At 54.3% G+C, this 14,761-nt stretch overlaps 1 protein-coding gene across 2 annotated transcripts; it reads left to right on the forward strand.

The window, feature by feature from the left end:
- Positions 1 to 776: 776 nt before the first annotated feature.
- NCKIPSD (NCK interacting protein with SH3 domain) lies at positions 777 to 10,697 on the forward strand (the record flags this gene model as incomplete). 2 transcript variants are annotated; one of them, XM_084247986.1, is made up of 13 exons in its annotated part: positions 777 to 947; positions 3,619 to 3,728; positions 3,951 to 4,155; positions 4,328 to 4,439; positions 4,688 to 5,178; positions 6,345 to 6,515; positions 6,654 to 6,740; positions 6,824 to 6,962; positions 7,060 to 7,140; positions 7,330 to 7,458; positions 7,553 to 7,645; positions 7,776 to 7,948; positions 10,439 to 10,697. In XM_084247986.1, 13 exons carry the CDS (start codon positions 777 to 779, stop codon positions 10,640 to 10,642), a joined length of 2,166 nt encoding a protein of 721 aa, XP_084104112.1. In that variant the 3' UTR covers positions 10,643 to 10,697. The 2 variants fall into 2 exon arrangements, with proteins under 2 accessions (XP_084104112.1, XP_084104113.1); XM_084247987.1 differs by having other exon boundaries at positions 4,349 to 4,439.
- Between the last annotated feature and the right edge of the window lie 4,064 nt (positions 10,698 to 14,761).

Consider the following 14,761-nt stretch of genomic DNA (forward strand, 5'->3'; position numbering starts at 1 on the left):
AGCTCACCTTTCTGCTCTCAGAAGGGGGAAGACCATCTGGGGTGGTTCTATAAAGACAGCAATGTATAGTGACTGATGGGTCATGAGGACCTTATACTCTGATGGAGGGAGTGTCCTAAGCAGAGGAAATATGCAAAGACACACCTTAGAGAGGCTGAAGAAGCAGGTGGTTGAAGAGAGAAGGTAGGGTGGGGAGTGAGGATGGGTGAGGTTTTGAACAGGGAATGTGCCAGTCTGGTTCCTGTTTTCAAGGGCCCTTGCCTCACTCTTACTTCCTATCGGCTACTCAAGCGCGGTGTGCGGCCTGAACAGGGACTTGGAGACCAGACCCCCTCAGGTGCCTGTCAGATCAGCGAGATGCAGTGGGAGTACCCTCATGGGGTCGATTTCAGAGCGGACACTGGCTGTGTTGTTGGGCTGCGGGGGTAACCCTCCTACGGAAGGTACGACGGGCCGCAGCACTCCCTACTGGAGCAGGGAAAGCGAACGAAGGGCCAGAGAAGACGAGACTGGGGCTCTGAGGAGGCCTGCAGACGGAGATACCGCGGGCTGAAACAGCAGCGGCCTCCCGAGCCGCGCCGCCTGGGGGACCGCCAGGGGGCGCTGCGCTCCCGTGCGTGGGAAGACCCACTCCAGGGGCGGGGCTGCGGCGGGCGCGCGCGCGCACGCGCACTATGTTACGGGGCGGGGCGAGCGCGGCGACGCGCTCCCGGCCTGGCGTTCTGGTTCAGCAGATCCGGTCGTCCACCCTGCCCGGCACGGCCCGTCCTGTCCCCATGTACCGCGCGTTGTACGCGTTCCGCTCGGCGGAGCCCAATGCTCTGGCGTTCGCCGCGGGGGAGACCTTCCTGGTGCTGGAACGCAGCAGCGCGCACTGGTGGCTGGCGGCGCGGGCGCGCAGTGGCGAGACGGGCTACGTGCCTCCCGCCTACCTGCACCGCCTGCAGGTGAGTGAGCCCCTCCCCGGCCCGACCTCCGTGGCCACTAGTTCTGGACCCCATTATAGTACGTCGGCCCGAACGCGGAACCCTAAGCCCGTCGGGGCCTCCAACAGATAAGGAGTTGAAACCCCAGACCCATGCGGACTGGTACCCCAAGAACCAACACCCCCACAGACCAGGCCCTTGACAGCCAACTCTGACGACTCCAACCTCTCCAAACTGAGACTGGGATCCCGGATCCATTGGAACCCAATATAGGTATAGAATTCAAGAGTCAGCTGTGAGATTCCAGCCCCACCGAATTCTAACCAGCTCCCCGGATCCCTGAGACCCTTTCCCTGGATCCAGTTTCTGTCTTGCTACCTCCAGGAACTCGGGGCTCATTCTGTCCATTCTGCATGGCATGGGGTTGGGAAGTAGGGGGTGGCAACTGTAGGATCAGCCACCTCCAACCGTCTCCTGTCACTGGCACACATGGTCCATCAGAGCTAAGGTGACGTCACTGCACAGCAAGTCTGGTCTGTTGGCAAACATGGACTCTGTGGTAGAGGGTCCTAGGAGGTGGGACTCAGATCCTTATCTAAAGCCATTGCCTCCACCACCCAGACCCAGCCACCTTAGACACCACCTGTTTTCCTAACCATCCTCCATGTCCTCACCCCTCTCCAGCTTGGACTCTGGCTAGACACCTCTGTTTCCTAGGTGATCCCCCAAGCCCTGAAATCTGTGTTTCTTTCACCCTCCTGTACTTAGCCACACCATAGGCTCTTCTAGACCCCATTACCACCTACAACTCTCTTTGAATGTAGGATCCCAGTCCCTCCTGACACTCTTCTCCCCTCCTTCTCTCAAGCCTCAGACCCTGACTTTCAGTCTTCCTTTCTCTGAAAGTACGGGAACTGCATCTCTCCTCATCCCTAGCCTGGAGTGGGGCCTGCTCCACTGTGAGGAAGTGAGGTCTTTCCATGACTCCTCTGGTCTGACTACGGTCCATTTCCTTCCAGTGGAGGCAGCTCCAGTTCCTGTTTCCCCAAGAATAGCCCTGGTGTGGGGGCTGGGGTGCAGTGCTCCAGTTGTTCCAGTCTGACCATAGTGGGAAGGAGGGGTTGGAGCCTCTTGCCAGACACCTCCTCCCCATCCTTTAGGAAGCCTTTAGGAAACATCCCAAGTTCGGAACAGAGATAGCAGGGTAAAAGGATGTCATCTGGTTTTGCTGGAAGGTGTGCGGCCTAAGCAGGGACGTGGAGACCAGACCCCCTCAGGTGCCTGTCAGATCTGCGAGATACAATGGGAGTACCCTCATGGGGTCGATTTCAGAGGTGCTGGGCCCCCCACCTTCTGTCTGATCCTCTCATAGGAGTGCCTGGACTGAGTGTGTCAATTCCAATCTTTCTGGGGCTGGGGGCTTGTTGGAGTCCTCTGAGAGAAGTCCTGTCTGCCTCTCCCCAGGGACCTGTGAGGCCCCCTTCTCAGCCAAGGAGAGTGGGGCTGCATGTTTGGGAGGACAGAGAGGCTGCCATCCTCTCTCCCTCTTGGTTTCTCTCTGTGTATCTCTCTGTTTTCCTAACTATCTCTGTGTCAGCCCAGCTCTCCATATGTGTGTGTCTCCTTTTTTTCTGATTCTCTCCCTTCTGTCTTTGGCTCTCAATTTCTTTCTGCGTTGTTTCCCTCAGCCTGTCTTCCCCTCCCCCCGTGCCTATCTTTCTTAATTTCTGTGCTTGTCTGAATCTCCCTTTATCTCCCTTTTCTGTCCCCTGGTACTCTGGCATTCTCCATACTACCTGGGGGTTTTGCTGACCTCTGTGTCCTCTGTCAGCTTCTCAAACCCGCTCTGGAGTGATGTCATATCAGTTCCGAGGCTTCTGTGTAGCCTGACAGACCATGTGTGCCAGTGATGGGGAGGGATGGAGGAGGCTGGTCCCACAGCTGCCACCCCTACTCCTAACACTTTGCCAAAGAAACAGGGTAGATTGGACCCTAGAGTTGCTGGGGATGGCAAACCAGACACTGGGGACACTGGGGCAGAGACCGGGACCCTCTTTCATGTCCATCCTTTGCCACAAACCCAAAACTGCTGTTTCATAGGGTAGGGCTGGAAGAGTCCTAAAACAGCTTGGAGAGGATGAGGGCTGGCAACAGAGGAAATCCTTTCAGCCCATCCTCAACTTCCAAGGCCTGCGAAAGCTCTATGAGAACAGGGCTATTCTGGTGCATGACCTTGGTTTTGTGAAGGACCCACAAGATCCAGAGAGATTTATTAAGGTACCAGACACTAGAGGCTCCCTGCTTTGCATCTCAGCCTGGGCTCTGAGCCGTGCCTGGGAACAGATGAGGTGTGTATTCCTGGTCTTGGGCTAGGGATCTCTGGGCTATTTTTTGCTCTAGACCCCTGGTTTTCAGAGATGTCTTAGCTGAGGACCTCACTGACATATAGCATAGACCAGTGGAGCCCCTATATGTAAAGTGGCAGCATGGGCAACACTCATGCCCTGGCTCTGAGGTGCAGTTTGAGAGCCCCATTTCATGTTCCAGTTCAGCTTTCTGTGCTCACATGTAGTATTTCAGGCTTCATCTGTAGTCTTCTGTCTGCTGCAGGTTCCATCCTGCACTGAGTCTGGGCTGAGTGCCCCCACTTGGTCCCTAGGTCTAACTGGCCCCTTGCCATCTCCCCACCCAGGGCCTGGAGCAGGATGTCCTCCAAGCCATTGACCGGGCCATTGAGGCTGTGCACAATGCAGCCATGCGGGATGGTGGCAAGTACAGCTTGGAACAGCGCGGAGTCCTCCAGTGAGTGGGGGCGGGGAGGGGACTTCCCAGTGAGCCTGGGGTTGGCTGGGTCCTTCAGTGAGTACTAGGGGTGTGTGAAGGACAGGGCTGGGGGTGGTACAGAGTCGAATGGAGTTGTGGGAGGTAGGAGAGGCTGGGCTGTGAGGGCCAGCATCCCGCAGGGAACACATGAGGATTTTGGGAGTCGTGAGGTAACCCCCCACTAATCTTCCCCTCCATCAGGAAGCTGATCCACCACCGGAAGGAGACCCTGTCTCGCAGAGGCCCCTCAGCCTCCAACCCTGCAGCTATGACACCATCCACCAGTGACCACCATCTGGATGCCGCTGCTGCCAGGCAGCCCAATGGGGTGTGTCGAACTGGGTTCGAGCGGCAACACAGCCTGCCCAGTTCTGAGTATCTTGGGGCAGATGGAGGCCTCTACCAGGTACATGGTGAGAACATCCTGGAGAAGAGAGCTGGGTGGTGCATAAGACTTTATCCAGAGGCTCTAAGGGTCCACTTGGATCAGTAAAGCAACCCAGAGCTATAGCCCTGCCCATGCCAGGAGCTCAGGGCCTAGCCAGGCTCACAACCCAGGTGGCAGCCTGTTTCCCCAGATCCCATTTCTGTCCTCCCAGATCCCACCACAGCCTCGCCGAGCAGCACCAACAACACCACCCCCACCTGTGAAGCGTCGAGACCGTGAGGCCCTGGTGGTCTCAGGGAGCGGTGAGAAAGCAGGGTGGGGGGACTTGGGGTCACCCTGTGCTTGGAGTGGTTGCTCTCCTGTCAGGAACGTAGGGCTCCAGGCTTGGGGGGAAGACAGGGCACATGTTGGGGCAGTTGGGGGTTTTGGGCTTGGTGGGGAGGGTCTGTCAGTGGAACTGGGCCCTGTACTGGGGGACAGAGGCTCTGGGCTTGGAGGGGTAAGGGCTCTGGGGGGCTACCCCAGCACAGCATCCACTCTCTGCCCACAGGCGGCCGTAACACCACGCCCTCCGGGGGCAGTTCTATGTCCAGCGGCTCCTCAGTCAGCAGCACCTCTCTTGACACGCTCTATACTGGCTCCAGCTCATCTGAGCAGGGCCCCAGCTGCTCACCCACGCCCCCACCCGTGCCCCGCCGAGGCACCCATACCACTGTATCCCAAACTCAGCCTCCTCCCTCCAAGGCGCCAGCCCCCAAACCCCCTACAGAGGAGGTGGCAGTTGATGCAACCTCAGCCCCCGATGAGCTGGAGTCCCTGGGTGCGCTGAGCCTGGGGACCACAGAGGAGAAGGCGGTGGCTGAGACGGCCGTGCCCAAGACCATCGGGGCAGAGCTGATGGAGCTCGTGCGGAGAAACACCGGCCTGAGCCATGAGCTGTGCCGTGTGGCCATTGGCGTCGTGGTGGGTCACATCCAGGCCTCCGTGCCGGCCAGCTCACCTGTCATGGAGCAGGTCCTCCTCTCGCTGGTAGAGGGCAAGGTGAGGGTGGGCAGCAGGGCCAGGGGCGTCCCCATTCTCAGGCCGCCCTGCCACCCCTGCCCCATTCCCACCCTCACACTTGTGTCCAGCCTTTACCTGCAGGTATTTGTTAAGCTTGTGCTGGTTCTAGGAACCTTTGAGCTGATTTTTGAGAGAGAAAGGAAGAACATTCCAGGCACAGGCTCAGCCCGAACAAGGGCCATGAGGCAGACCGAGATTCGCTCACAGGAAGAAGGGGAACAAGGCCAGCAAGGCTGGAAGGGAGGGAACATGTAGTTTGGGGGAAGGTGAGACAAGTTGTGGGTGGCTGGGCTCTCTCCTGCTGCAGGGAAGGATTGCACATAGGACGTGAGTGAGGACAGTGCCTTGCTGGCCTTGACAGTGGACAGAAATAGGTGCTTTGAAAGCTATGGTGGATGCTTAAATGCTGACTCAGATGTGAATGAGGTGTGTTGGCATCATGGGGTGGGTGGAATTCTTTGCTAGGGTTGGGACATTTGTCGGTCAGGGAGCAGAGTTGGAGGGCTGTGAGCCCAGTCTATACATGGGGGCCAGATGCACCAGAGGTTCCTCCTTCAGGCTCTGCATCTCCCTCAGCTCTGGTTCAGGGTGGGCCAGCAGTGGGTCAGTTGGCTTGCCTGTCCTGGGTATGATGGGCCCTGCCAAGCTGGTAAGGTTTAAGGGGAACATGGGAGGTGGGTAGATGTCAGGCCTGCTGCTACTTTGTGGAATGGGAGGTTGGGCACACTCAGTCAGTGACAGAATGCATGAGTATCTTCATGGAAGATGTTTATCCAGGTCTGGGTGGAGAGGCAAGATGTTAGAAAGCCCCCACAGATGTGTTTCATGGCTCAGGAGGTTATCAAGATTGGGTGTCAGTGGAGTTACTTGGAGAGGGGAGTGTAGAACCTGGCCAGTGTCCCTGAGAGCCTTGAAGTTGAGGGATGGGCCATAGGAACAGGTCTTTTGTGAGAGCCTGAGGGGGAAGGGTGTAGAGAACCAGAGTCTGTTCTTACAGGTCCCAGGAGGACCATTGCTTGCCACTGGCCTGGAGCTCATCATGCCCATGGCCTTAGGCTCTGGGTTGGGCTGCAGGTCTTGGGGACTGTGTAGAGGTGGTGATGGACAGGGAGTGTGCTGAGCCATGCCTTGCCCTCTCCCCACAGGACCTGAGCACTGCCCTGCCCTCAGGGCAAGTCTGCCATGACCAGCAGCGACTAGAAGTAATCTTCGCAGACCTGGCTCGGCGGAAGGACGACGCCCAGCAGCGCAGCTGGGCCCTGTACGAGGATGAGACTGTCATCCGCTGCTACCTGGAGGAGCTGCTGCATATTCTGGTACAGGGTGGGGGTCCGTGTGTGTCCTCCGGTGTGTGGAGCAGCATCGCTCCTCCATCCCTTTCCAGCGCTTAGGACTCTGCCCTGTAAAGTACACAGAGCTCCCTCAGTGACTGCCATACTTCCTTCTCCCTGCAGACTGATGCAGACCCTGAAGTTTGCAAGAAAATGTGCAAGAGAAATGAATTCGAGTCTGTCCTGGCCTTGGTGGCCTATTACCAAATGGTGTGTGAAAGACAGGGAAGGTATTGAGGAGGGACTGCAGAGGCTGGGATTCTGGGCACTGAGCTCACAGCTTTCTCTGTCAGGAGCACCGGGTGTCGCTGCGGCTGCTGCTCCTCAAGTGCTTCGGTGCCATGTGCAGCCTGGATGCTGCCATCATCTCCACACTGGTGTCATCTGTTCTTCCTGTGGAGCTGGCCCGGGACATGCAGACAGACACACAGGGTGAGGCAAGGGGGAAAGGGGAGCTCCCTGCCATTTGGTGGGGTGAGGGAGATCCTGCCATCTGTAGGAGCTCTCACTGCCTGCCTTGCCCTCCTAGATCACCAGAAACTCTGTTACTCCGCCCTCATCCTGGCCATGGTGTTCTCCATGGGGGAGGCAGTGCCCTATGCACACTATGGTAAGAAGGCAGGTCACGACCAGCTGGCTGCAGGGAACCCCTTGAGCTGGGACCCATGGTCCGAGGACCTGGGGACCCACTGGCCATGGGTAGGGTAGGGTGTCCTAGGGCTCACAGAAACCCAGGGAGGATAGGTGGTGTGGGTGAACAAGGGACAGGGCTGCAGAGTTCCATGTGCCCCTCTCCCAGAGCACCTGGGCACACCCTTCGCCCAGTTCCTGCTGAGTATTGTCGAGGATGGGCTGCCCTTGGACACCACAGAGCAGCTGCCGGATCTCTGCATGAACCTGCTTCTGGCTCTCAACTTACATCTGCCAGGTAGGGGTGGGGCCCTGGCAGCGGGTAGCTAACCAGCCTGGGGGGCCCTCCAGGCCCAGCCTCTGCTGTTTTTTACACCCATGTCCTTCCTTAGCTCCTGACCAAAACGTCATCATGGCTGCCCTGAGCAAACATGCCAATGTCAAGATCTTCTCTGAGAAGCTGCTGCTGCTCCTGAACAGAGGAGGTGAGGATCCAGGAATCTGTGCTGTGCCACTTCAGTGTCCTGTGACTCCATGATTCCCATAAAACCCCTTGGGGTGACTCTGGGATGTCCAAGACAGCTCATACCCTGACCCTCCTCCCCTGCCTTTTAGATGATCCTGTGCGCATCTTCAAACATGAGCCACAGCCACCGCACTCCATCCTCAAGTTCCTGCAGGATGTGTTCGCCAGCTCTGCCACGGCCGCCATCTTCTACCACACAGACATGATGGCGCTCATTGACATCACTGTGCGGCACATCGCGGACCTGTCACCTGGAGACAAGGTGCCTGGAGGTGGCTGCGGCAGGGATGGTTGCTGTATGGAAAGTGAAACAAAATTGGAGGGCAGGGGAGAGATAGGAGGGATGGGGTTGCTGCTGGAGCCTGGTGAGTATGGGGCACTTCTCCCTGATGACCCAAAGGAGCCAACCTTGAAGTGATCTGGAGGTGAACTCTATGGAGAGTCAGAGTGGAGGGAGGTGAGGAAAGGGGAAGCTGAGTTTACACAAAGCCTTGGAAGCAGCCGCAGGAGGTTGTGCACTCTTCTCCAAGGAAAGGAAATGACATCCCAAATGGAATGTCATCCATGAGGAAGCAGAGGAACCAGCCGCAGCTGTGCAGGTGGCCAGGGGGGTTGGGGGAGGGCGGGGGAGAGGCATGGTCATGGGAGATGGATTCAAGTTAGGGCCATGTTGGAAGTGGCTCCAACAGGAAGCTGGAGCAACTATGTAGATGCGGAACCGATTGCTGAAGTGGGAAGAACATTTTTGGGGAAAGTACCATTGTGTTTTGCTGTGTCAGTATTAAGAAGGGAGATACCAGGTAACAGAGGACGCCAGGGAGACAGTGGGCTGAAAGTTCGAACTGGAGAGAGCAGAGTTGTCTGGACACAGCTGTGATGGGAAGCCTGCGACAATGCAGTCACCTAGGGAGTGAGACGTACAGGGCATGAGGAAGTGCGGGCCTCGACGAGGGACACAGTAGGGACACAGCCAGCATGAGGAACCCAGGAGGAAAACCACCAGAGCAGAAGCCCAGAGCCACATGTTTGGAGGAGGGAGATGAGGGGTCTCCGAAGTTAGGACCCTCAGTAAGATGAAGGCTGACACTCGGCCATTGGATTTGCCACACAGAGGTCAGCAGTGACTGACGAGCTACGACAGTGGAGGAGAGAGAATCTGAGTGGGAAGAAAGAGTTTTGAGTTGGAGAAGGGCAGGAATGAGGAAGAAGCTGAAAGCGGTCATGGAGATAATGCTTGTGAGTTTTTCTGTGAAGGGGGCCAGAGAAAAGGAATTGCTGGAGGGAGATGTGGTTCAGGGAGAGTGTGTAAAGGCTGAAGATGCCAATTCATGTGTCTGAGCCGGAAGAATGATCCAGTAAGTATAGAGAAATGGTCCATGTTTGGGAAGAATGGGCCACTGCGGGAGTCAAGAAGATGAGGCAGCGGGGGAGGGTCTGGGCCCATATGGAGGGATGGCCCGATGAGCCAGAGCAGCAGGCGGGGAACGGATGCTGAGAGGGGAAGAAGAGGAGTTTCTGAAGGATTGCTTCTTTTCTCAACAAAGCACAAGGCCAGCTAACCAGGCAGTTCAGGTTTAGACAACCTAGAAATCTAGAGCAGGTGGCAGTGGTCCTTTAAGGGAGTGAACACAGCAGAAAAAAGCAGTGGGAGGCCCAGGCAGTGCCACATGTCCCTTTGAGGTTGTGCAGGTGAATTTCTGTAGGTATCTACCGCGGACACTAGGATTGGATTAGCAGGTGCTTTGGTCTGACTGGGCTTGGGAGCTCGCAGGGAGATGCTGGCGGATAGAATTGGTGTTGACCCCTCTAGTGAAAGACAAGGAGAGCAATAAGGGGTGGTGAGGCAGACACAGACTGTAGTGTTTGACAGAGAAAAATGTGCTGGGTTCAGGTCCATGGACTGGGGGTCTCAGTGAGCCCAAGAAACTGATTGGTTATCAAACTGGAGAGGCTGCGGGAGCTTGTTTAAACCAAGGTGCTGAGGGGCTGAGTTGGGGGCGGGGTTGCCGGAAGTGATAAGGGCCTGGTCTTAGAGATGGGTTGGTTTTGGGGTGCAGGGAGGAAGGATCAAAGAGTGTCCTTCTGTCTTTGCCCTGTGCAGTTGAATGGACAGCAGAGCTCTTTATTAAGATAAAGAACATGAAAATCCTTCACCTTTGGGAACATGGGGACAACCATGAACTTGATGATAGATATATGAATTGGAGGTCTCTGAGATATGCAGGCGATAAAAATGGGCAGTTGGCTATTCGCACCTTGAGCTCACTGGAGAGGTCTAGGCGAGAGCTTTAAATAGTTGTGGGTCACTATTTGAAGCCGTGGGTGTGGATAAGATCTTCCAGGAGAGAGGATAAAGTGAGCAGCAGAGGGCCTCTGGCTCCCTGACAGTAGCCCCGTGACGATCTAGCATTAAAGGGTGGGCGCCCTTGGCTGCTTCTTGCCAAGTCTAAGTCTTGTGACGCATCCTGATGGAGGAGGAAGAAGCCTCACCACAGTGTCAGATGGACTGCATGATTGTCCAAGAGATGGGCACCCTGGGTCAGCCACATTCTGGAACTATCTGTGACTGGAATGATTCATTCATTCACTTATTCAACAACTATCAAAGGCCAGTTCTGTGTCAGGTACATTTTGGGTTCTGGGGGTACAACCCTGATCGTCACTGATGTGAGCTGGTAGAAAGTGCTGGCCCCCTCTGGTGGCAGTTGCAGTGCCTTTCTGAGGTCCCTGAGCTTGCCTGCTCTCCCCACAGCTGCGCATGGAGTACCTCTCCCTGATGCATGCAGTGGTCCGCTCCACACCCTACCTGCAGCACCGCCACCGGCTACCCGACCTGCAGGCCACGCTGCGACGCATCCTAATGGAGGAGGAAGCCTCACCACAGTGCCAGATGGACCGCATGATTGTCCGAGAGATGTGCAAAGAATTCCCACTGCTGGGCGAGGCCCCCAGCTAGCACTTTCCTTTCCTCCCTTCCCTGCAGCCCTGGGCAGGGTGCAGGGAATTGGAGGCTGGGCCCTAAGAATGTTTTGCACTGACAGTGTGAGGGGAGGTGGTAGTGGAAGGCACCTGAGCTGAACCCTCCCATCTGAAATAGAGCTAATTCAAGGGGCCAAGTGCAGGATTGGGGACCACGCTCCGGGAGCTGTGTTGGGGCAGGGAGACTATGTGAGCTGAAGCCCCTCTACCTCCCTGCAGGCTGCCTCTTCAGCATGCCCCCTCTCCCCCCCCCCCGCCATACACACATGCACATAGAGTCCTGCTGCTGCTCCAGGCTGGGCCAGAGGCCCCATCCCCACCCTTGTCTGGTCTGTGTCCTGGGTTTCAGCAAGCCGTGTCCCTGGGGTGAGGGGGGCACCTCCCACCAGCTCTGTTCTTTGCCTTAGCTTTGCAATGAGTGCTGCTCATGTGCTCCCCACCTGCACCCATGGTGGGGGGATTCGCTGCCCCTTGTTCCTGCCCCCAGGGGCCTTGGCCAAGCTGCTGCTTTGAAAGCAGGCTCTTGGAGATAGGCCATCTACCCTGGAGCCTCACAGAATGGGGTGATGGCACTCAGAAAGCCAATGACAGAATCTATTTTCTCTGTAAAAATGTAGACTGAAAAGCCATGTGTATTTTCCTATGTGCTGCAACTCACCTTTGGAAATAAATCACAGGCATCTGGAAACAGGCTTCCCTTATGATTGTAGGTGGTGGTGGGAGAGGATAGACAGAGGTGCTGAAGCCTCAGCTCATCAGTGGCTTGTCCTGACCTCTCAAGCAGCCTCAGCAGAAATTTGGTAATTATAGTAGGGCAAAAAAAAAAAAAAAGCGAGGGTTAGATTTTTGTATTCTTTGAGGGCAGCTGGGGGCCGATGTTCCCAAGTTAACCAAGGTTGCCACCATGAGTAGGGGAGGAGAGTCAGTAACTCATAGGCAGACACTGGTCAGAGTAGTTTTCATCAATTCCTTTCATTTTTTTTACCCAAGACGCTTCTTATCCAACTAGATTCCACACATCTAGTCAGATACTGTGACTTCCGGTCATGATTTTCCTCAGTGGACTGCAGAAGGCAGAGAACCATTCTCCAAAATGGTGAAAAGCACAGTGAAAATCACAGGTTCTCAGGAAGCTGAGGCAGGAACATTTGCTTCTGTGCTTTGCTCTGTCCACTGTTATTATGAATCCACTGACCTGGGAAGAGCAGGGCTGTGCTGTGTCGTTTATCCCAGTGCTGGGACCTATGAAAAACAAATGTGGCCTAATGGCAGGAGGATCAAAAGCACCTGCCTCTTCTTCAGGATTCTCCGAGGCCCCTGCACGTGTTTGTAAGGGATGCAGGAGGTCCGGCTGACAAAGTTAAATACTGGCCAGCACACAGACACTCCGAGAGACTCTCGGACTCTAGAACCCCTTCAACAAACACCTTGATGATGGTCTCTCAACCACCAGAGAAAATCATTAGCCAGAGAACTCAGGTAAGGAACTGTATTTGACGAAACACCTGTGTTCTTAGTGGCTGCTTGGAAGGATGGTAGACACAGGATGTGGCAAGGTAGGAGAAGGGGGAGGGTGGGAGCTAGAACAGTTACTCAAAGAAGGGAAAGTATTTAAGAGGAGAAAAACTCATTTCGAAGGCAATGAAGGATGGGGATTTGGGTTAACCTCTTGGGTACTTAAAGGTGCTGACCCCATGTCTGAGACGTGCGCTAGAGATCACAGGCTGCAAATGCATATGCAAGTCTGGGCTAAGGGGTCGGATGAAGAGCACCTGCCTGCTCAGTTATCAAGAGATGCATATGAAGGCTCCAACTAGGTAAGGGCAATTTTATTTACCTCTTTTTTTTTTTTAATTTATGAAAGAATAGCACTATGAAAAGTATGGTGTGCAGAGTACAGCTAAATGAGTAAAGACAGAGAAAGCTAATATAACCACCACTCAGGTCAACAAATAGACTGTCACTAGTTCCTAAAGCTCACTATGTGCCTGCTCTTAATCAGTGGCTTCTCCCTCAGACTTCCCTGTAGGTCATTACAGATAAGTTTTGCCTGTTTTTGAACTTCATATAATAGAATTGTACAGTATAAATTCTTTTTTAAAAAAGATTTATTTATACAAGAACTGGGGTACAGTCAGGCACGGGAGGGTGAGAGAATTCACCAGAGACAGAGCGGAGAGCAGAACAGGCAGAAGGACCGAAGATACTGCTGAGAGGAGCAGCGGGCGAGGCAGGAGAGGTCTTCCACGCCATGTGGGTTTCTCCCTGGCTGGCTGGGAATTGAACCCACACTGCAGAGGCTGCGGACAGCTTCATAGCACTGTGCTCCACCCGTTGTGCCACTGGGGAGGCCCAACAGTATAAATTCTTATTTGGCCACTTTGTTCACCATTAAGGTTTGTTTTTTTAAAAAGATTTATTTATTTATGTATACAGGAACTGGGGTGTAAGCCAGAGGTGCAGGGGGCGAGACCATTCACCAGATTATAGGGAGCAGGACAGGCAGATCTACTGAAATACACTGCTGCGGGGAGCAGTGTGCGAGGCAGGAGAGGTCTGCTGCGCCATGTGGGTAGCTCCCTGGCTGGCCTGGGATCAAACTCATGCTGCAGTGGCTGGCAATAGCTGGATAACACTGTCTTTAACCCCTGCGCCACCAGGGAGGCCCATCATCATTAAGTTTTTGAGAGTCATCTGCCATAATGTGGTTGTACTTTGTCCTTCCCACTATTGTATGGAACATGCTCCCATTTGTTTACTTGCTGTTGAGGACTTCTCAGTTGTTTCCCATTTCTGTCCATTACAAATAATGCTGTCAGGAACACTGTTGTATACAGGCATTAAGTTGAGACACATATTCTCAAGAGTGAAACTTCCAGGTCACAGAAAAGTACTGCCAGATAGTTTTCTGGGGCAGTTGTGCCAATGTGTGCTCCTCCAGTAGTGTCTGAATTCCAGTCCCTCATCTTCCCTGAAATTTGGTATTGTCTATCATTTTTGTTGTAGTCATTCTGATAGAGCAAGTAATATTTTAAAATTTACATTTCCGTGGGCCTCCCTGGTGGCGCAAGGGGTTAAGCACGGCACTATGAAGCTATCTGCAGCCTCTGCAGCATGAGTTCGATCCCCTGCCAGCCAGGGAGCTACCCACATGGCTCAGCAGACCTCTCCTGTCACGCCTGCTGCTCCCCTCAGCAGTGTATTTTCGCCAATCTGCCTGTTCTGTTCCCCACTGTCTCTGGTGAATCCTCTCACCTCCCGCACCTCTGGCCTGTACCCCAGTTCTTATATGCATAAATAAATAAATCTTTAAAAAAATTTACATTTCCCTGATGGCTGAAGAGCATAGATAGCAAAAAAGCATAGATCGGCTAGATCTGGGAGTGGTGTCCTGGGAAACAGGTTCTCAGGAATCTGAGACATCTCATTACTTTGTTATTTGGAGCCTTTGTGACATGCCAGTTCAGGTCTCTTGCCTATTGAACTACGGGGTTGTTTTATCTTTTATTGATTTGTAGTATGTATTGGAGATATGAGTCCTTGGGTTGTCTCATACAATATCTTCTTTTTTTTTTTTTAATTTTTTTTTTTATAGAGGCATGTTTTTTTTATAGAGGCATGTTTTTTTTATTTATTTATTTGTTTGTTTGTTTGTTTGGTTTATACATGCACTGGGTACAGTCAGAAGCGCGGGAGGGTGAGAGAATTCACCAGAGCCAGAGCAGGAAGCAGAGCAGGCAGAAGGACCCAAGTACACTGCTGAGGGGAGCAGCGGGCGGCAGGAGAGGTCTGCACGCCATGTGGGACCCTCCTCCGGTGGCCGGGGAGCAGCCGGGGATCGAACCAGTGCTGCAGAGACCGCGGGCAGCTTCGCAACCCAGCGCTCAACCACTGCGCCACCGGGGGAGGCCCGTATACAATATCTTCTTTCACTCAATGTGTCTTTTTTTTTTTTTTTTGTGGGACCCTCGCCAGAGGCCGGGGAACTAACCAGCGCTGCAGAGGCTGCGAGCAGCCTTGCAGCCCAGCGCTTAACCGCTGCGCCACCAGGGGAGGCCCCACTCAATGTCTTTTGATGAAAGGAAGTTCTTAATTG

The sequence above is a fragment of the Talpa europaea genome, assembly GCF_964194135.1.
Source record: "Talpa europaea genome assembly, chromosome: 11".
NCBI classification, from domain to species: domain Eukaryota; kingdom Metazoa; phylum Chordata; class Mammalia; order Eulipotyphla; family Talpidae; genus Talpa; species Talpa europaea.